Source organism: Bufo gargarizans, chromosome 1, assembly GCF_014858855.1.
Source record: "Bufo gargarizans isolate SCDJY-AF-19 chromosome 1, ASM1485885v1, whole genome shotgun sequence".
NCBI classification, from domain to species: domain Eukaryota; kingdom Metazoa; phylum Chordata; class Amphibia; order Anura; family Bufonidae; genus Bufo; species Bufo gargarizans.
Genome location: NC_058080.1, coordinates 364,726,809 through 364,749,895, shown reverse-complemented (window position 1 = coordinate 364,749,895; position 23,087 = coordinate 364,726,809). Strand labels below are relative to the sequence as shown.

The 23,087-nt window shown below is 46.3% G+C and overlaps 2 protein-coding genes across 4 annotated transcripts in view; one reads left to right on the top strand and one right to left on the bottom strand.

The window, feature by feature from the left end:
- The window catches only part of POLR2E (RNA polymerase II, I and III subunit E), a 39,889-nt gene extending 23,620 nt beyond the window's left edge, over positions 1–16,269 (bottom strand). Inside the window, exon 1 of the mRNA XM_044269486.1 lies at positions 16,104–16,269. Coding sequence (XP_044125421.1) covers positions 16,104–16,160 — 57 coding nt within the window. The 5' untranslated portion in view covers positions 16,161–16,269. The remainder of the gene's footprint in view (positions 1–16,103) is intronic.
- Positions 16,270–16,296: 27 nt separating this feature from the next.
- The window catches only part of LOC122920184, a 60,360-nt gene continuing 53,569 nt past the window's right edge, over positions 16,297–23,087 (top strand). Inside the window, exon 1 of one of the 3 annotated variants that reach the window (XM_044269457.1) lies at positions 16,297–16,400. The gene's annotated coding sequence lies outside the window, so the exon portion shown is untranslated. The remainder of the gene's footprint in view (positions 16,401–23,087) is intronic. The other 2 variants (XM_044269466.1, XM_044269474.1) reach the window with 2 other exon arrangements.

The following is a 23,087-nucleotide window of genomic DNA, read 5'->3' as shown; positions in this document are numbered from 1 at the left end:
ATTGCCAGGCAGAAGCTTCCGCCCGGCAATGTGTTCGGTGACGTAGCCGGCTCTGATGAGCGTGCTTTAGCACCGCCCTAGCCGGTTTACTGGCTAGGGCAGCGCTTATGCCTGCCCATCAGTGACGGTGACATCACAGGGCTTCCTGGCAGCCCCATACGTCACCGGAACTCCTGAAAATGCCTTTGCCTTGCGCAATTTAGCGCAGGGCAAAGGAGAGCATCGGAGCATGTAGTTGTAGTTCCAGAACAGCGGCGGTACCGGAGGCCGCTGATCCCTGTACCAGACCAGTGTATATCAGCCTGATGGGGACAACAAGGGCTCCTTTTGGTCTCCGCTGGGGTAATGGAGACCTATGGATGATGGTTAGGGCTTTCCACAGTGACTGTGCTCATCAGACATGACTGAACGCAACACTGGACAGCCCATATGGATCGCCCATCTCTGCGGCTGGCTGTCAATCACACACGCCATCATGTAATAAGTCAGGCATCCTCAAACTGCGGCTCTCCAGCTGTTGTAAAACTACAACTCCCACATTGCCCTGCTGTAGGCTGTTCGGGCATGCTGGGAGTTGTAGTTTTGCAACAGCTGGAGGGCCGCAGTTTGAGGATGCCTGACGTATGTCATCATACACGGGGTGCAGGGTCCCCCAGTACGGCATACATATTAGGACATCGTCAGACATCATCCACAACTCCATCCTCCGTCAGGCAAAACTCCATCAGCCCTCAGACATCAGACAAAACTCCGTCCTCCGTCAGGCAAAACTCCATCAGACATCTGACAAAACTCCGTCCTCCGTCCTCCGTCAGACAAAACTCCATCAGACCTCAGACATCAGACAAAACTCCGTCCTCCGTCACCCAAAACTCCATCAGACCTCAGACATCAGACAAAACTCCGTCCTCCGTCACCCAAAACTCCATCAGACCTCAGACATCAGACAAAACTCCGTCCTCCGTCACCCAAAACTCCATCAGACCTCAGACATCAGACAAAACTCCGTCCTCCGTCACCCAAAACTCCATCAGACCTCAGACATCAGACAAAACTCCGTCCTCCGTCACCCAAAACTCCATCAGACCTCAGACATCAGACAAAACTCCGTCCTCCGTCAGGCAAAACTCCATCAGACCTCAGACATCAGACAATACTCCGTCCTCCATCAGGCAAAACTCCATCAGACCTCAGACAAAACTCCGTCCTCCCTCAGACATCAGCCAAAACTCCGTCCTCCCTAACTCAAAATACGCCCTACTACACACACTCTTCACCTGACGGAGCTGCTAGCTGCTGGAGAGGCAAAGGACCTGTGATGACGTCATGACCATGTGACGAGTCACGTGTGTGGGAGGGTCCAGATGTGCACAGCAGCTGGTAGAGTGTACAGAACAGTAGCCATCAAATAGAGCTCTATACTAGAGATGTGTGTGTAACCTGCATGTAGCAGAGCTGTGTACTGTGTTACAGAGATGTATGTGTAACCTGCATGTAGCAGAGCTGTGTACTGTGTTACAGAGATGTATGTGTAACCTGCAGGTAGCAGATCTGTATGTGTAACCTGCAGGTAGCAGAGCTGTGTACTGTGTAGCAGATCTGTATGTGTAACCTGCAGGTAGCAGAGCTGTGTACTGTGTTACAGAGATGTATGTGTAACCTGCATGTAGCAGAGCTGTGTACTGTGTTACAGAGATGTATGTGTAACCTGCAGGTAGCAGATCTGTATGTGTAACCTGCAGGTAGCAGAGCTGTGTACTGTGTAGTAGATCTGTATGTGTAACCTGCATGTAGCAGAGCTGTGTACTGTGTTACAGAGATGTATGTGTAACCTGCAGGTAGCAGAGCTGTGTACTGTGTAGCAGATCTGTATGTGTAACCTGCAGGTAGCAGAGCTGTGTACTCTGTAGCAGATCTGTATGTGTAACCTGCATGTAGCAGAGCTGTGTACTGTGTAGCAGAGCTGTATGTGTAACCTGCATGTAGCAGAGCTGTGTACTGTGTAGCAGTGCTGTATGTGTAACCTGCATGTAGCAGTGCTGTGTACTGTGTAGCAGAGCTGTATGTGTAACCTGCAGGTAGCAGATCTGTATGTGTAACCTGCAGGTAGCAGAGCTGTGTACTGTGTAGCAGATCTGTATGTGTAACCTGCAGGTAGCAGAGCTGTGTACTGTGTAGTAGTTCTGTATGTGTAACCTGCATGTAGCAGAGCTGTGTACTGTGTTACAGAGATGTATGTGTAACCTGCAGGTAGCAGAGCTGTGTACTGTGTAGCAGATCCGTATGTGTAACCTGCATGTAGCAGTGCTGTGTACTGTGTAGCAGAGCTGTATGTGTAACCTGCATGTAGCAGTGCTGTGTACTGTGTAGCAGAGCTGTATGTGTAACCTGCATGTAGCAGAGCTGTGTACTGTTACAGTGATGTATGTGTAACCTGCATGTAGCAGAGCTGTGTACTGTGTTACAGAGATGTACGTGTAACCTGCAGGTAGCAGAGCTGTGTACTGTGTAGCAGAGCTGTATGTGTAACCTGCATGTAGCAGAGCTGTGTACTGTGTTACAGAGATGTATGTGTAACCTGCATGTAGCAGAGCTGTGTACTGTGTTACAGAGATGTATGTGTAACCTGCAGGTAGCAGATCTGTATGTGTAACCTGCAGGTAGCAGAGCTGTGTACTGTGTAGCAGAGCTGTATGTGTAACCTGCATGTAGCAGAGCTGTGTACTGTGTTACAGGGATGTATGTGCAACCTGCAGGTAGCAGTGCTGTGTACTGTGTAGCAGAGATGTGTACTGTGTTACAGAGATGTGTGTGTAACCTGCATGTAGCAGAGCTGTGTACTGTGTATATAGAGCAGTGTGTGTAACAGCATGTAGCAGAGCTGTGTACTGTGTTAAAGAGATGTGTGTGTAACCTGCATGTAGCAGAGCTGTGTACTGTGTTACAGGGATGTATGTGCAACCTGCAGGTAGCAGTGCTGTGTACTGTGTAGCAGAGATGTGTACTGTGTTACAGAGATGTGTGTGTAACCTGCATGTAGCAGAGCTGTGTACTGTGTATATAGAGCAGTGTGTGTAACAGCATGTAGCAGAGCTGTGTACTGTGTTAAAGAGATGTGTGTGTAACCTGCATGTAGCAGAGCTGTGTACTGTGTTACAGAGATGTATGTGTAACCTGCATGTAGCAGAGCTGTGTACTGTGTTACAGAGATGTATGTGTAACCTGCAGGTAGCAGATCTGTATGTGTAACCTGCAGGTAGCAGAGCTGTGTACTGTGTAGCAGATCTGTATGTGTAACCTGCAGGTAGCAGAGCTGTGTACTGTGTAGCAGTGCTGTATGTGTAACCTGCATGTAGCAGTGCTGTGTACTGTGTAGCAGAGCTGTATGTGTAACCTGCAGGTAGCAGATCTGTATGTGTAACCTGCAGGTAGCAGAGCTGTGTACTGTGTAGCAGATCTGTATGTGTAACCTGCAGGTAGCAGAGCTGTGTACTGTGTAGTAGATCTGTATGTGTAACCTGCATGTAGCAGAGCTGTGTACTGTGTTACAGAGATGTATGTATGTATGTGTAACCTGCAGGTAGCAGAGCTGTGTACTGTGTAGCAGATCCGTATGTGTAACCTGCATGTAGCAGTGCTGTGTACTGTGTAGCAGAGCTGTATGTGTAACCTGCATGTAGCAGTGCTGTGTACTGTGTAGCAGAGCTGTATGTGTAACCTGCATGTAGCAGAGCTGTGTACTGTTACAGTGATGTATGTGTAACCTGCATGTAGCAGAGCTGTGTACTGTGTTACAGAGATGTACGTGTAACCTGCAGGTAGCAGAGCTGTGTACTGTGTTACAGAGATGTACGTGTAACCTGCAGGTAGCAGAGCTGTGTACTGTGTAGCAGAGCTGTATGTGTAACCTGCATGTAGCAGAGCTGTGTACTGTGTTACAGAGATGTATGTGTAACCTGCATGTAGCAGAGCTGTGTACTGTGTTACAGAGATGTATGTGTAACCTGCAGGTAGCAGATCTGTATGTGTAACCTGCAGGTAGCAGAGCTGTGTACTGTGTAGCAGATCTGTATGTGTAACCTGCATGTAGCAGAGCTGTGTACTGTGTTACAGGGATGTATGTGCAACCTGCAGGTAGCAGTGCTGTGTACTGTGTAGCAGAGATGTGTACTGTGTTACAGAGATGTGTGTGTAACCTGCATGTAGCAGAGCTGTGTACTGTGTATATAGAGCAGTGTGTGTAACAGCATGTAGCAGAGCTGTTTACTGTGTTAAAGAGCTGTGTGTGTAACCTGCATGTAGCAGAGCTGTGTACTGTGTTACAGGGATGTATGTGCAACCTGCAGGTAGCAGAGCTGTGTACTGTGTATATAGAGCAGTTTGTCTAACCGCATGTAGAAGAGCTGTGTACTGTGTTACAGAGATGTGTGTGTAACCTGGGAACTATAAAAAAGTGTAAAAAAACCCCATAAATATTCAGATCACCCCCCTGTTCCCAAAATTAAAATAAAAGACACATCATGGGTTTCGCAATGTGTAAAAACGCCCATTGTATAAAAATATATTCCCCATACGGCAAACAGCAAAACAGAAAAAAAAGAGTCCAAATGTCCGATTCGCCGTTTTTGGTCACTTCATTTGCTACAAAAATGTAAATAAAAAGTGATCAAAAAGTCTTAAACACCCCAGAATGGTATCAGTAAAAAGTTTAGATTGCCCCGCAAAAAATGAGCCCCCACCCAGCTCCGTACACATAATTACAAAAAAGTTATGGGGCTCAAAATATGGCGACAAAAAAAAATAGGATATTTTTATTTTTTTATCACTATTAAAACGCAAGAAAAACTATACATATAAGGTATTGCCGGATTCGATCTGACCTGTAGAATAAAAGTAACCAGTCAGTTTTATCGCACATCGAATGTCGTAAATAAAAATCACGTAAAACTGTGGTGGAATTGCTTTTTTTTTTCAACAGGAAGAATGGGCAGTTTTACCATCTGAGAAAATAAAGACCCTCCTCCATAACTACCACAAAAGACTTCAAGCTGTCATTGATGCTAAAGGGGGCAATACATGGTATTAATAACTGGGGTGTGTAAGCTTCTGATCAGGGTCATTTGGGGAGTTTGTGTTGTGATTATGATTTATAAAGAGTAAACACCGTTGTTTGACATAAATGGCTACAGCCGACCACTAACCATGAGCGAGAGAGAAGTGTCTGTGGTATCAATCATATTCTCTGCACAATGGTTAAAGGGGTATTCTCATCCTAATGATCACTGGTAAATCTGTTAATGATTTGACAGTGATAATTTTTCTAAATACATTTTATTACCCAATTCCCATCCTTTTTTAGAAAATAAGTCACCTCTTACCTGATGTTGTCTTTGGTCTCCCCTGGTCACGGCCACCTCTCCTGTCGAATCCAGCCGGGCCACGCTTGCGCAGAAGACGGAAAATTCTCTCCCGGCTGGGCCGTGCAATGTCCTGAACGCGCATGCCGCCGCGCATGCGCCATGATGACTTCTTCCTGGCCAGTATAGTACAGAGCCGCGAATGTGCACGCCGACTCTGTACTATACAGGCCAGGAATAAGTCACCATGGCACATGCGCGGCGCTGTGCGCGTTCAGGACATTGCGCGGCCCGGCCGGGAGACCTGTGTGAAGTTGGCACCCCATGTTTTTAAATTTCAAAAAGAAATACGCCATTCGTTTGTGCTGCGTTTGTGCTGGTTTGTGCCGCAAAAATTAACGTTTGTGCCGGTTCGGTTCCTGAGATATTGCGCGTTAGATTTTTATGAAGCCCCGCCCATTTTCCACCCCACGTTCTTAAATTTCTAAAATAAATACACCATTCGTTTGTGCTGCGTTTGTGCTGGTTTGTGCTGCAAAAATGAATGTTTGCGCCGCTTTGGTTTCCGAGATATTGCGCACTTGATTTTCTGAAACCCCGCCCATTTTCCACCCCATGTTCTTAAATTTCAAAAATAAATACATCATTCATTTGTGCTGCGTTTGTGCTGGTTTGTGCTGCAAAAATGAATGTTTGCGCCGCTTTGGTTTCTGAGATATTGCGCACTTGATTTTCTGAAACCCGCCCACTTTCCACCCCATGTTTTTAAATTTCAAAAAGAAATACACCATTCGTTTGTGCTGCGTTTGTGCTGCAAAAATGAACGTTTGCGCCGCTTTGGTTTCCGAGATATTGAGCGTTTGATTTGCTGAAACCCGCCCACTTTCCACCCCATGTTTTTAAATTTCAAAAAGAAATACACCATTCGTTTGTGCTGCGTTTGTGCTGGTTTGTGCTGCAAAAATGAACGTTTGCGCCGCTTTGGTTTCCGAGATATTGCGTGCTTGATTTGATGAAACCCCTCCCACTTTCCACCCCATGTTTTTAACCCTGACTCTAGACCCCCCAGGTGTCCTGCAGCTTGCCCCCCTCCCGCCCCCTTTCACAACTTTTTTTGGGGCACAAGCATATTATATATTTTTTTCTGCGTACGCTGACTGTGGCCGGGACTCTTAGCGTCACTGTTAGCGCATCGCACGCCCCACCGCTGATCAACTTCGGACGGTTGATCAGCGAGTTTGAATTTTAAAAAAAAAATCACATTTTTGGGCCTTTTTTTAATTTTTTTGTCTGTAAGGTTTAGGGTAAGTTCCCGAACACCCGTCCCCCCACACACACGCACACCAAATAAAGTTTATCACACACACTCCCCTATGGCCCGCCGGATGTTCTAGGCGGCATATGCCCAGCTTGCCTCCGAGAGCCCCAGTGAGGACGAGGATAACCCCTCTTTCCTTTTGTCATCCGCATCCTCCTCATCATCTAGCAATGATGATGAGACCCCAAGGCGGCGGAGACGCCGCCAGGTGGAGCAAGGAGACGCCATGCTAGGGACCCTGTGGCCCACACTAGTACGAGAAGCTCTGGGGCTCGTACTAGTTTTCCGGCCCACCAGTTAAGACCACCGGAGCCCCCTACCGGTGAACTTGTCTGGTATACCCCAGAGCGTTTTGAGCCCGTGATTCCTGATTTTGTAGGCCAACCAGGAATCCAGATTTCCACAGTGGGCTTCACTGAATGCGACTACTTTAGTCTTTTTTTGTGAATCTGATGTTGGAGCAGACGAACCTGTACGCCCCACAGTTCATTGCTCAACATCCGGGCTCCTTTTTGGCTAGGCCCGGTGGCTGGACTCCGGTCTGTGTAGCCAAGATGAGGACGTTTTGGGGCCTCGTGCTGCATATGGGCCTAGTCAAGAAACCTAGTGTCAGGCATTACTGGAGTGGGGACGTCCTCTACCAGACCCCACTTTACAATTATGCAGATAATGCAGCATGTCCCCTCCCCAAGGTGATCCTGCCTATGACCGCCTGTACCAAATCAGGTCGGTCATCGATCACTTTGGGGCCAAATTTGTGCAGGTTTATGTACCTGGAAGGGAAGTCGCGGTTGATGAGTCTCTCATTGCTTTCAAGGGGAGACTCATTATCCGCCAGTATGTTCCCTCTAAGCGGGCGAGGTATGGCGTGAAGCTGTACAAACTTTGTGAGAGTACCTCAGGGTGCACTTACAAGTTTTGTGTGTACGAGGGGCGAGATTCCCGTATTTAACCCCCAGAAGGTTCCCCCACTCTGGGTGTTAGCGGGAAACTTGTGTGGGACCTTATGCACCCACTGCTAGATAAGGGTTACCACCTTTGTGTGGATAACTTTTATACTAGTATCCCCTTGTTCCAGTCTCTCGCCGCCAGATCCACGTTCGCTTGTGGGACTGCGGAAAAATCAACGCGGCCTCCCTGCCCACCCCCTCCAGGTACCTATCCCTAGGGGGGCGACCCGTGCACTTACCAGTGGAAACCTGTTGCTGGTCAGGCATAAGGACAAGAGGGATGTCCTTGTACTGTCCACAATTCACGGTAACGGCATCACCCCTGTCCCTGTGCGAGGTACCGCGGCAACGGTCCTCAAGCCTGATTGCATCGTCGACTACAATCGATATATGGGAGGAGTTGATCTCCCTGATCAAGTCCTCAAGCCATATAACGCCATGCGCAAAACCCGGGCATGGTATAAAAAAGTTGCGGTCTGCTTGGTGCAGGTTGCCTTGTACAACTCTTTTGTGCTGTCCCGGAGCGCTGACAACACAGGGACATTCCTTCAGTTCTATGAGGCAGTCCTCAAGGACCTGATCTTTTCTGACCGGGAAAGAGCAGGCCAGAGTACCTCGGGAACTGGAGGCGCCCAGATCGTCCCTGGCCAACACTTTCCAGGTGTGGTCCTCCATACTGGAAGGAAGGGCGGACCCAAAAAAGGTGCAGAGTGTGTCACAAGAGGGGGATACGGAAGGACACCACTACTCAATCTGACACGTGACCCGATCATCTGGGCCTCTGCATTATTGGTTGCTTCAAGGAGTACCACACTTCCATGGAGTACTAAATTTATGTTCCCCTTCCCCATTTTAGCCACTGACAATCGGATATAAAACTATGGGGATACTAGTATAAAAGTTATCCACGTGCAGGTGGTATCCCTTATCTAGCAGTGGGTGCATAAGGTCCCACACAAGTTTCCCGCTAACACCCAGAGTGTGGGAACCTTCTGGGGTTTAAATACGGGAATCTCGCCCCTCGTACACACAAAACTTGTAAGTGCACCCTGAGGTATTCTCACAAAGTTTGTACAGCTTCACGCCATACCTCGCCCGCTTAGAGGGAACATACTGGCGGATAATGAGTCTCCCCTTGAAAGCAATGAGAGACTCATCAACCGCGACTTCCCTTCCAGGTACATAGACCTGCACAAATTTGGCCCCAAAGTGATCGATGACCGGCCTGATTTTGTACAGGCGGTCATAGGCAGGATCACCTTGGGGAGGGGACATGCTGCATTATCTGCATAATTGTAAAGTGGGGTCTGGTAGAGGACGTCCCCACTCCAGTAATGCCTGACACTAGGTTTCTTGACTAGGCCCATATGCAGCACGAGGCCCCAAAACGTCCTCATCTTGGCTGCACAGACCGGAGTCCAGCCACCGGGCCTAGCCAAAAAGGAGCCCGGATGTTGAGCAATGAACTGTGGGGCGTAAAGGTTCGTCTGCTCCAACATCAGATTCACAAAAAAAGACTAAAGTAGTCGCATTCAGTGAAGCCCACTGTGGAAATCTGGATTCCTGGTTGGCCTACAAAATCAGGAATCACGGGCTCAAAACGCTCTGGGGTATACCAGACAAGTTCACCGGTAGGGGGCTCCGGTGGTCTTAACTGGTGGGCCGGAAAACTAGTACGAGCCCCAGAGCTTCTCGTACTAGTGTGGGCCACAGGGTCCCTAGCATGGCGTCTCCTTGCTCCACTTGGCGGCGTCTCCGCCGCCTTGGGGTCTCATCATCATTGCTAGATGATGAGGAGGATGCGGATGACAAAAGGAAAGAGGGGTTATCCTCGTCCTCACTGGGGCTCTCGGACTCGGAGGCAAGCTGGGCATATGCCGCCTAGAACATCCGGCAGGCCATAGGGGAGTGTGTGTGATAAACTTTATTTGGTGTGCGTGTGTGTGGGGGGACGGGTGTTCGGGAACTTACCCTAAACCTTACAGACAAAAAAATTAAAAAAAGGCCCAAAAATGTGATTTTTTTTTTAAATTCAAACTCGCTGATCAACCGTCCGAAGTTGATCAGCGGTGGGGCGTGCGATGCGCTAACAGTGACGCTAAGAGTCCCGGCCACAGTCAGCGTACGCAGAAAAAAATATATAATATGCTTGTGCCCCAAAAAAAGTTGTGAAAGGGGGCAGGAGGGGGGCAAGCTGCAGGACACCTGGGGGGTCTAGAGTCAGGGTTAAAAACATGGGGTGGAAAGTGGGAGGGGTTTCATCAAATCAAGCACGCAATATCTCGGAAACCAAAGCGGCGCAAACGTTCATTTTTGCAGCACAAACCAGCACAAACGCAGCACAAACGAATGGTGTATTTCTTTTTGAAATTTAAGAACATGGGGTGGAAAATGGACGGGGCTTCATAAAAATCTAACGCGCAATATCTCAGGAACCGAACCGGCACAAACGTTCATTTTTGCGGCACAAACCAGCACAAACGCAGCACAAACGAATGGTGTATTTCTTTTTGAAATTTAAAAACATGGGGTGGAAAGTGGGCGGGTTTCAGCAAATCAAACGCGCAATATCTCGGAAACCAAAGCGGCGCAAACGTTCATTTTTGCAGCACAAACGCAGCACAAACGAATGGTGTATTTCTTTTTGAAATTTAAAAACATGGGGTGGAAAGTGGGCGGGTTTCAGCAAATCAAACGCGCAATATCTCGGAAACCAAAGCGGCGCAAACGTTCATTTTTGCAGCACAAACCAGCACAAACGCAGCACAAATGAATGATGTATTTATTTTTGAAATTTAAGAACATGGGGTGGAAAATGGGCGGGGTTTCAGAAAATCAAGTGCGCAATATCTCGGAAACCAAAGCGGCGCAAACATTCATTTTTGCAGCACAAACCAGCACAAACGCAGCACAAACGAATGGTGTATTTATTTTAGAAATTTAAGAACGTGGGGTGGAAAATGGGCGGGGCTTCATAAAAATCTAACGCGCAATATCTCAGGAACCGAACCGGCACAAACGTTAATTTTTGCGGCACAAACCAGCACAAACGCAGCACAAACGAATGGCGTATTTCTTTTTGAAATTTAAGAACATGGGGTGCCAACTTCACACAGGTCTCCCGGCCGGGCCGCGCAATGTCCTGAACGCGCACAGCGCCGCGCATGTGCCATGGTGACTTATTCCTGGCCTGTATAGTACAGAGTCGGCGTGCGCATTCGCGGCTCTGTACTATACTGGCCAGGAAGAAGTCATCATGGCGCATGCGCGGCGGCATGCGCGTTCAGGACATTGCACGGCCCAGCCGGGAGAGAATTTTCCGTCTTCTGCGCAAGCGTGGCCCGGCTGGATTCGACAGGAGAGGTGGCCGTGACCAGGGGAGACCAAAGACAACATCAGGTAAGAGGTGACTTATTTTCTAAAAAAGGATGGGAATTGGGTAATAAAATGTATTTAGAAAAATTATCACTGTCAAATCATTAACAGATTTACCAGTGATCATTAGGATGAGAATACCCCTTTAACCATTGTGCAGAGAATATGATTGATACCACAGACACTTCTCTCTCGCTCATGGTTAGTGGTCGGCTGTAGCCATTTATGTCAAACAACTGTGTTTACTCTTTATAAATCATAATCACAACACAAACTCCCCAAATGACCCTGATCAGAAGCTTACACACCCCAGTTATTAATACCATGTATTGCCCCCTTTAGCATCAATGACAGCTTGAAGTCTTTTGTGGTAGTTATGGAGGAGGGTCTTTATTTTCTCAGATGGTAAAACTGCCCATTCTTCCTGTTGAAAAAAAAAAGCAATTCCACCACAGTTTTACGTGATTTTTATTTACGACATTCGATGTGCGATAAAACTGACTGGTTACTTTTATTCTACAGGTCAGATCGAATCCAGCAATACCTTATATGTATAGTTTTTCTTGCGTTTTAATAGTGATAAAAAAATAAAAATATCCTATTTTTTTTGTCGCCATATTTTGAGCCCCATAACTTTTTTGTAATTATGTGTACGGAGCTGGGTGGGGGCTCATTTTTTGCGGGGCAATCTAAACTTTTTACTGATACCATTCTGGGGTGTTTAAGACTTTTTGATCACTTTTTATTTACATTTTTGTAGCAAATGAAGTGACCAAAAACGGCGAATCGGACATTTGGACTCTTTTTTTTCTGTTTTGCTGTTTGCCGTATGGGGAATATATTTTTATACAATGGGCGTTTTTACACATTGCGAAACCCATGATGTGTCTTTTATTTTAATTTTGGGAACAGGGGGGTGATCTGAATATTTATGGGTTTTTTTTACACTTTTTTATAGTTCCCAGGTTACACACACATCTCTGTAACACAGTACACAGCTCTGCTACATGCGGTTAGACAAACTGCTCTATATACACAGTACACAGCTCTGCTACCTGCAGGTTGCACATACATCCCTGTAACACAGTACACAGCTCTGCTACATGCAGGTTACACATACAGATCTGCTACACAGTAAACAGCTCTGCTACCTGCAGGTTACACATACAGATCTGCTACCTGCAGGTTACACATACATCTCTGTAACACAGTACACAGCTCTGCTACATGCAGGTTACACATACATCTCTGTAACACAGTACACAGCTCTGCTACATGCAGGTTACACATACATCTCTGCTACACAGTACACAGCTCTGCTACCTGCAGGTTACACGTACATCTCTGTAACACAGTACACAGCTCTGCTACATGCAGGTTACACATACAGCTCTGCTACACAGTACACAGCACTGCTACCTGCAGGTTACACATACAGCTCTGCTACACAGTACACAGCACTGCTACATGCAGGTTACACATACAGCACTGCTACACAGTACACAGCTCTGCTACATGCAGGTTACACATACAGCACTGCTACACAGTACACAGCTCTGCTACCTGCAGGTTACACATACAGGTCTGCTACACAGTACACAGCTCTGCTACCTGCAGGTTACACATACAGATCTGCTACACAGTACACAGCTCTGCTACCTGCAGGTTACACATACATCTCTGTAACACAGTACACAGCTCTGCTACATGCAGGTTACACATACAGATCTACTACACAGTACACAGCTCTGCTACCTGCAGGTTACACATACAGATCTGCTACACAGTACACAGCTCTGCTACCTGCAGGTTACACATACAGATCTGCTACCTGCAGGTTACACATACATCTCTGTAACACAGTACACAGCTCTGCTACATGCAGGTTACACATACATCTCTGTAACACAGTACACAGCTCTGCTACATGCAGGTTACACATACAGATCTGCTACACAGTACACAGCTCTGCTACCTGCAGGTTACACATACATCTCTGTAACACAGTACAAAGCTCTGCTACATGCAGGTTACACATACAGATCTGCTACACAGTACACAGCTCTGCTACCTGCAGGTTACACATACAGATCTGCTACCTGCAGGTTACACATACATCTCTGTAACACAGTACACAGCTCTGCTACATGCAGGTTACACATACATCTCTGTAACACAGTACACAGCTCTGCTACATGCAGGTTACACATACAGCTCTGCTACACAGTACACAGCTCTGCTACATGCAGGTTACACATACAGCTCTGCTACACAGTACACAGCACTGCTACATGCAGGTTACACATACAGCTCTGCTACACAGTACACAGCACTGCTACATGCAGGTTACACATACAGCACTGCTACACAGTACACAGCTCTGCTACATGCAGGTTACACATACAGCACTGCTACACAGTACACAGCTCTGCTACATGCAGGTTACACATACAGATCTGCTACACAGTACACAGCTCTGCTACCTGCAGGTTACACATACAGATCTGCTACACAGTACACAGCTCTGCTACCTGCAGGTTACACATACAGATCTGCTACACAGTACACAGCTCTGCTACCTGCAGGTTACACATACATCTCTGTAACACAGTACACAGCTCTGCTACATGCAGGTTACACATACAGATCTACTACACAGTACACAGCTCTGCTACCTGCAGGTTACACATACATCTCTGTAACACAGTACACAGCTCTGCTACATGCAGGTTACACATACATCTCTGTAACACAGTACACAGCTCTGCTACATGCAGGTTACACATACAGATCTGCTACACAGTACACAGCTCTGCTACCTGCAGGTTACACATACATCTCTGTAACACAGTACAAAGCTCTGCTACATGCAGGTTACACATACAGCTCTGCTACACAGTACACAGCACTGCTACATGCAGGTTACACATACAGCTCTGCTACACAGTACACAGCACTGCTACATGCAGGTTACACATACAGCTCTGCTACACAGTACACAGCTCTGCTACATGCAGGTTACACATACAGCTCTGCTACACAGTACACAGCTCTGCTACATGCAGGTTACACATACAGATCTGCTACACAGTACACAGCTCTGCTACCTGCAGGTTATACATACAGATCTGCTACCTGCAGGTTACACATACATCTCTGTAACACAGTACACAGCTCTGCTACCTGCAGGTTACACATACAGATCTGCTACACAGTACACAGCTCTGCTACCTGCAGGTTACACATACGATTCTGCTACCTGCAGGTTACACATACATCTCTGTAACACAGTACACAGCTTTGCTACATGCAGGTTACACATACATCTCTGTAACACAGTACACAGCTCTGCTACATGCAGGTTACACATACAGCTCTGCTACCTGCAGGTTACACATACATCTCTGTAACACAGTACAAAGCTCTGCTACATGCAGGTTACACATACAGCTCTGCTACACAGTACACAGCACTGCTACATGCAGGTTACACATACAGCTCTGCTACACAGTACACAGCACTGCTACATGCAGGTTACACATACAGCTCTGCTACACAGTACACAGCTCTGCTACATGCAGGTTACACATACAGCTCTGCTACACAGTACACAGCTCTGCTACATGCAGGTTACACATACAGATCTGCTACACAGTACACAGCTCTGCTACCTGCAGGTTACACATACAGATCTGCTACCTGCAGGTTACACATACATCTCTGTAACACAGTACACAGCTCTGCTACATGCAGGTTACACATACATCTCTGTAACACAGTACACAGCTCTGCTACCTGCAGGTTACACATACAGATCTGCTACACAGTACACAGCTCTGCTACCTGCAGGTTACACATACAGATCTGCTACCTGCAGGTTACACATACATCTCTGTAACACAGTACACAGCTCTGCTACATGCAGGTTACACATACATCTCTGTAACACAGTACACAGCTCTGCTACATGCAGGTTACACATACAGATCTGCTACCTGCAGGTTACACATACATCTCTGTAACAGTACACAGCTCTGCTACATGGAGGTTACACACACATCTCTAGTATAGAGCTCTATTTGATGGCTACTGTTCTGTACACTCTTCCAGCTGCTGTGCACATCTGGCCCCTCCCACACACGTGACTCGTCACATGGTCATGACATCATCACAGGTCCTTTGCCTCTCCAGCAGCTAGCAGCTCCGTCAGGTGAAGAGTGTGTGTAGTAGGGCGTATTTTGAGTTAGGGAGGACGGAGTTTTGGCTGATGTCTGAGGGAGGACAGAGTTTTGTCTGATGTCTGAGGTCTGATGGAGTTTTGCCTGATGGAGGACGGAGTTTTGTCTGATGTCTGATGGAGTTTTGCCTGACAGAGGACGGAGTTTTGTCTGATGTCTGAGGTCTGATGGGGTTTTGGGTGACGGAGGACGGAGTATTGTCTGATGTCTGAGGTCTGATGGAGTTTTGCCTGATGGAGGACGGAGTATTGTCTGATGTCTGAGGTCTGATGGAGTTTTGCCTGACGGAGGACGGAGTTTTGGCTGATGTCTGAGGTCTGATGGAGTTTTGCCTGATGGAGGACGGAGTTTTGTCTGATGTCTGAGGTCTGATGGAGTTTTGGGTGACGGAGGACGGAGTTTTGTCTGATGTCTGAGGTCTGATGGAGTTTTGGGTGACGGAGGACGGAGTTTTGTCTGATGTCTGAGGTCTGATGGAGTTTTGGGTGACGGAGGACGGAGTTTTGTCTGATGTCTGAGGTCTGATGGAGTTTTGGGTGACGGAGGACGGAGTTTTGTCTGATGTCTGATGGAGTTTTGCCTGACGGAGGACGGAGTTTTGTCTGATGTCTGAGGGCTGATGGAGTTTTGCCTGACGGAGGATGGAGTTGTGGATGATGTCTGACGATGTCCTAATATGTATGCCGTACCCCAGGAAAATGTCACATCCACAGCACAGTCTATTGTTTCCTGCTATCAGCCATGCCACTCATAGTGGGACTACTGGGACATACTCGTCCATAGACACGTGTGTGAGTGCATCTCCCCACACACACTGGCCGGCCATGGCAGGGGCCATGCTGAGTGTCACCACCTGCTCCTTCACCTGCATAATGGTCTTCCGAATCTTCCACAGCCGGTAAGTCTCCTCATCATCATCCATGGCTGCAACCGGACACGAGCGCCAGCGCCAATAGCCTCGTCTCCTCTCACAGCACGAGGCCTTTCCTGTCCTTAGGTGTCCGCCTTACTGCCTGTCTGCCGGGAAGGCCCCATACGGGGAGGATAGCTGCCCCAGCCATTGCCTGTGTAGGATGCGCTTCTACTACAGACGAGCCGACCTCCAATAGGAAGGGGTCCCAGCATAGCTGGCTCCTCTCGTCACATTACACTTGTGACTGGGGTGAGTATGGCTGCCACTGACTTTCTAGAACATGTCGCCAGTAATGGTGCTCGTCTGCCATCTTCCTGGTAGGCACGTCCGTGTTGTATAAACGCATGCGGCTCACCTGCGGCTGCTCCATGACTGGAGTTTACTGACACTGCCCACAAACAATGGGGCACGTTTACTATAGCGCCTGCCTCTGACTTTTTAGGCGTAAAAATTCTGTTTTAGACTAATTTTGTTAGTAGCACTTACTACTGAAAACGCCCACTTGTGCCTCCTTCGCCTATTTGTCTAACTTTTGCGCCTATTTTGTGGCCTATTTATGTAAGTGCCCATGATTTTGCGCCTGATTTAGGGCTAGGACTAAATGACTACATTTTTTTGTAATGATAGTCTATGGTGTCGCACTGCGACATGACAGTCGCGCAAGAATCTGTCCAAGTTGGATGTGCGCCTGTTGTGTTAGGTTGCATTTCACAGTGCGACACCATACGTAGACTATCATTGCAATAAATGTCACGCAACACATGTCGCAGTGTAGTTGAGCCCCTTTTGTCATGTGACTTATTGTCGTTGTGTAGCCGTACCATTAGTCGTAAAAATTAGTCTAATTTCCAATCCACTCCAGGGCTGGTGAACTTACTTGCCTCTGGTTTAAGTGGTGGCCACAATTTGCCTACTTTCATGAAGATGTGCGCCTAATTTCAGCTCGCTTACGCCACATTTTCATGCGCGTACGATTTACACCAGTCTCCTGTTGTTCTGATAAAGATCCACTAGAGGTCAGACTAATGCCAATACGCCTAGTCTAATTTTTGAAGCGCTTGATAAATAATCAGCAAAAGACAGACGGGGAGGGAAATCCGCCTGTATAATTAATAGCCTAAAAACAGGCGAGCTTGAGAAATGTGCCCCAATGTCTTGACACTTGCACTGAAATGATTAGACAGGGGCGTTGAGGTAGCAGTCGCTACCGGCCCAGGATCCTGAGGGGGCCCTTGTGGTGCATAAGAAGACACCGGTATTATAGAAAGTACATGCTGGTTAAAGGGAACCTGTCACCCAAAAATCGCCTATTAAGCTGTTTACAGTACCTTATAGTGCTGTATAGTCGTTTCCTGATGCACTTTTTGTTAGTTTTGCAGCATGTATGCTCAGTCAGAAATCGATGTTATATTCAGCTGCTGCCCCGTGCTTCAAGTCAGGCTTGAAGTCACGGGGGCAGCGGCCTTGGCGTCTTACATGGCCCTCTCCCCGCCCCCTGCCTCTGTGACTGACAGCCGAAATCCGATTCCGGGACCGCGCTCAACGGCCGCATGCGCAGTAAAGGGCGGCAGGAGCGCGGTCCCGGCTGCCGCGCGTACTACGCGCCGTCTTACTTTCGCCGCACTGCGCATGCGCCCGACATCCTGTATCAAACGCGCCCGCGCCCGGCATCTGGGCGCGGGCGCGTTTGATACAGGATGTCGGGCGCATGCGCAGTGCGGCGAAAGTAAGACGGCGCGTAGTACGCGCGGCAGCCGGGACCGCGCTCCTGCCGCCCTTTACTGCGCATGCGGCCGTTGAGCGCGGTCCCGGAATCGGATTTCGGCTGTCAGTCACAGAGGCAGGGGGCGGGGAGAGGGCCATGTAAGACGCCGAGGCCGCTGCCCCCGTGACTTCAAGCCTGACTTGAAGCACGGGGCAGCAGCTGAATATAACATCGATTTCTGACTGAGCATACATGCTGCAAAACTAACAAAAAGTGCATCAGGAAACGACTATACAGCACTATAAGGTACTGTAAACAGCTTAATAGGCGATTTTTGGGTGACAGGTTCCCTTTAAGTTACACCTCTGGCTGGAGGGAAGGGATTAGGTAAAAATGTTGGCGTGGTTGGGGAGTTGCCGGTTCAATTTAAGTTGGTTCCACCATAAATCAGCAACCAGTCACCAAGTATGTTCTCTAAGTCAGTGTTTCCCAACCAGTGTGCCTCCAGCTGTTGTAAAACTACAACTCCCAGCATGCCCGGACAGCCTTTGGCTGGGAGTTGTAGTTTTGCAACAACTGGAGGCACACTGGTTGGGAAACACTGCTCTAAGTAACATCTATTTATTAAACTCTTAACCCCTTAAGGACTCGGCCCTATTTCACCTTACGGACTTGGCCATTTTTTGCAAATCTGACCAGTGTCACTTTAAGTGCTGATGACTTTAAAACGCTTTGACTTATCCAGGCCATTCTGAGATTGTTTTCTTTCGTCACATATTGTACTTCATGACACTGGTAAAATGAAGTTAAAAAAATAATTTTTATTTATAAAAAAAATACCAAATTTACCAAAAATGTGTAAAAAAATTGCAAATTTTCAGGTTTCAATTTCTCTACTTCTATAATACATAGTAATACCTCCAAAAATAGTTATTACTTTACATTCCCCATATGTCTACTTCATGTTTGGATCATTTTGGAATGATATTTTATTTTTTGGGGATGTTACAAGGCTTAGAAGTTTAGAAGCAAATCTTGAAATGTTTCAGAAATTTTTAAAAACCCAATTTTTAGGGACCAGTTCAGGTCTGACGTCCCTTTGCGAGGCTTACATAATAACCACCCAAAAATGACCCTATTCTAGAAACTACACCCCTCAAACTGATTTTACAAACTTTGTTACCCTTTAGGTGTTCCACAATAATTAATGGAAAATAGAGATACAATTTCTAAATTTCCCTTTTTTGGCAGATTTTCCATTTTAATAATTTTTTTCCAGTTACAAAGCAAGGGTTAACAGCCAAACCAAACTCAATATTTGTGGCCCTGATTTTGTAGTTTACAGAAACACCCCATATGTGGTCGTAAACTGCTGTACGGGCACACGCAGGGCGCTGAAGGAAAGGAATGCCATACAGTTTTTGGAAGGCAGATTTTGCTGGACTGTTTTTTTCTTTTTTTACACCATGTTCCATTTGAAGCCCCCCGATGCACCCCTAGAGTAGAAACTCCATAAAAGTGACGTATTCGCTGATGGGCATAATGAGTTCATAGAAGTTTTTATTTTTTGTCACAAGTTAGCGGAAAATGATGATTTTCTTTTATTTTTATTTTTTTTCTTACAAAGTCTCATATTCCACTAACTTGTGACAAAAAAATAAAAACTTCCATGAACTCACTATGCCCATCACGCAATACCTTAGGGTGTCTTCTTTCCAAAATGGGGTCACTTGTGGGGTATTTATACTGCCCTGGCATTTTAGGTGCCCTAATGCGTGAGAAGTAGTTTGAAATCCAAATGTGTAAAAAATGCCCTGTGAAATCCGAAAGGTGCTCTTTAGAATTTGGGCCCCTCTGCCCACCTAGGCTGCAAAAAAGTGTCACACATGTGGTATCGCCGTACTCAGGAGAAGTAGGACAATGTGTTTTGGGGTGTATTTTTACATATACCCATGCTGGGTGAGAGAAATATCTCTCTAAAGTCAACTTTTCCCATTTTTTTTAATACAAAGTTGTCATTTTAGAGAGATATTTCTCTCACCCAGCATGGGTATATGTAAAAAGACACCCCAAAACACATTGCCCAACTTCTCCTTAGTACGGCGATACCACATGTGTGAAATTTTTTTGCAGCCTAGGTGGGCAAAGGGGCCCAAATTCTAAAGAGCACCTTTAGGATTTCACAGGGCATTTTTTGCACATTTGGATTTCAAACTACTTCACACGCATTAGGGCACCTAAAATGCCAGGGCAGTATAAATACCCCACAAGTGACCCCATTTTGGAAAGAAGACACCCTAAGGTATTTCGTGATGGGCATAGTGAGTTCATGGAAGTTTTTATTTTTTTGTCACAAGTTAGTGGAATATGACAAGACTTTGTAAGAAAAAAATAAAAAATCTTTATTTTCTGCTACCTTGTGACAAAAAATAAAAACTTCTATGAACTCACTATGCCCATCACGCAATACCTTAGGGTGTCTTCTTTCCAAAATGGGGTCACTTGTGGGGTATTTATACTGCCCTGGCATTTTAGGTGCCCTAATGCGTGAGAAGTAGTTTGAAATCCAAATGTGTAAAAAATGCCCTGTGAAATCCGAAAGGTGCTCTTTAGAATTTGGGCCCCTCTGCCCACCTAGGCTGCAAAAAAGTGTCACACATGTGGTATCGCCGTACTCAGGAGAAGTAGGACAATGTGTTTTGGGGTGTATTTTTACATATACCCATGCTGGGTGAGAGAAATATCTCTCTAAAGTCAACTTTTCCCATTTTTTTTAATACAAAGTTGTCATTTTAGAGAGATATTTCTCTCACCCAGCATGGGTATATGTAAAAAGACACCCCAAAACACATTGCCCAACTTCTCCTTAGTACGGCGATACCACATGTGTGAAATTTTTTTGCAGCCTAGGTGGGCAAAGGGGCCCAAATTCTAAAGAGCACCTTTAGGATTTCACAGGGCATTTTTTGCACATTTGGATTTCAAACTACTTCACACGCATTAGGGCACCTAAAATGCCAGGGCAGTATAAATACCCCACAAGTGACCCCATTTTGGAAAGAAGACACCCTAAGGTATTTCGTGATGGGCATAGTGAGTTCATGGAAGTTTTTATTTTTTTGTCACAAGTTAGTGGAATATGACAAGACTTTGTAAGAAAAAAATAAAAAATCTTTATTTTCTGCTACCTTGTGACAAAAAATAAAAACTTCTATGAACTCACTATGCCCATCATCGAATACCTTGGGGTGTTTGTACTGCCATGGCATTTGAGGGTCTCCGCAATCATTACATGTATGGCCAGCATTAGGAGTTTCTGCTATTCTCCTTATCAGGGCTGTGGAGTCGGAGTCGAGGAGTCGGAGTCAATTTTGGGTACCTGGAGTCGGAGTCGGTAAAAAATGAACCGACTCCGACTCCTACTAAATTTAAATTGGAATAAAAAATAAATAAAAGCAAGTTTAAATGTCCGAATTCATAAACAGTTATAATTAATGACTTCTCTACTGTAAGAATAAAGGCCAATGCATGCAGTGCCTCACGTAACCGCAAAACAAACGCGTTCAGTGATGTGAAGAAGCATGCTTTTCATATGCTTCACTATATGGCACGCAATGCACAATTAGGAGTGGCAATACATATACTTTCCATTGTATTGTGTTCTGATGTTACAGGGAACACAATGCCCATGGTTTACCTAGCCTCTCACTGATAAGGGATTAAGTAAATATGTGTTTTGCAGGACTAGAGACACTTGTATAAGTGAAGGGAATGGAGGGTCAATAGTTCAAGACTGAAGCTGGAAACCATTGGAAAAACTGCCGTCATTCAGCTAAGGCTATAAAACGTGTAAACTCAGAATGTTATCTTAAACTTCAAACATGACTATGGGATTCTTCTAGGAAAAACATGTTTTAAAATAAATGTCCCTTCCTGGATCCTATCTTCAGCAGAAGATCAGCACACAAAGGAGAAGGCAGCAGCTTCTGCCCAACTACCTCTCTGTGCTAGACGAGCTTAGAAGAACTTCTTTCTTTCCTTCAAGGAATGTATAAAATACATTTGCATATTAAATACATCGGAGTCGGGGAGTCGGAAGTACAAAAAACTGAGGAGTCGGAGCATTTATCTACCGACTCCACAGCCCTGCTCCTTATATTGAGCATACAGGTAATGAGATTATTATTTTTTTTTCGTTGAGCCTCTGGGCTGAAAGAAAAAATGAACGGCACAGATTTCTTCATTTGCATCGATCAATGTGGATGAAAAAAATCTGTGCCAAAAAAAAAAAAAAAAAAAAAAAGGAGGGGAAAGATGTCTGCCAGGACATAGGAGCTCCGCCCAACATCCACACCCACTTAGCTCGTATGCCCTGGCAAACCCGATTTCTCCATTTTTATATACAAAGTGTTTGCCAAAGCATATGAACACCGCCCCTCAGCTCATAAGCCTCGGCAAACATATCTTTTGCAGCGCCGCATACACCGACTTTTGTGTAATCTGACAGCAGCGCAATGCTTCTGTCAGAATGCACATCAGTGCTGCAGCTAGTCGATCGGTTGGTCCACCTAGAAGGTAAAAAAAACTAAACAAAAAAGAAAAAACCAGGCCGCAATAAATTTATTTATTAACACGAACTTTATAATAACATTTGAACAGAACATAAACTTTTATGAACTTTGGAAACAGAACATTAACTTTTTTGCTTACCGGTGATTTATTTTTGCTTTTTTTTCCCCTTTTTATAAGGCTACTTTCACACTAGCGTTCATAGGTCCGTTCGTGAGCTCCGTTTGAAGGAGCTCACGAGCGGACCCGAACGCCTCCGTCCAGCCCTGATGCAGTCTGAATGGATGCGGATCCGCTCAGACTGCATCAGTCTGGCGGCGTTCAGCCTCCGCTCCGCTCGCCTCCGCACGGACAGGCGGACAGCTGAACGCTGCTTGCAGCGTTCAGCTGTCCGCCTGGCCGTGCGGAGGCGTGCGGATCCGTTCAGACTTACAATGTAAGTCAATGGGAACGGATCCGCTTGAAGATGTCACCATATGGCTCAATCTTCAAGCGGATCCGTCCCCCATTGACTTTACGTTGAAAGTCTGAACGGATCCGCGCAGGCTACTTGCGCACTTGCAAATTTTTTTAAAGTTATTAATGCAGACGGATCCGTACTGAACGGAGCCTCCGTCTGCATTAATATGATCGGATCCGTTCAGAACGGATCCGATCAAGCG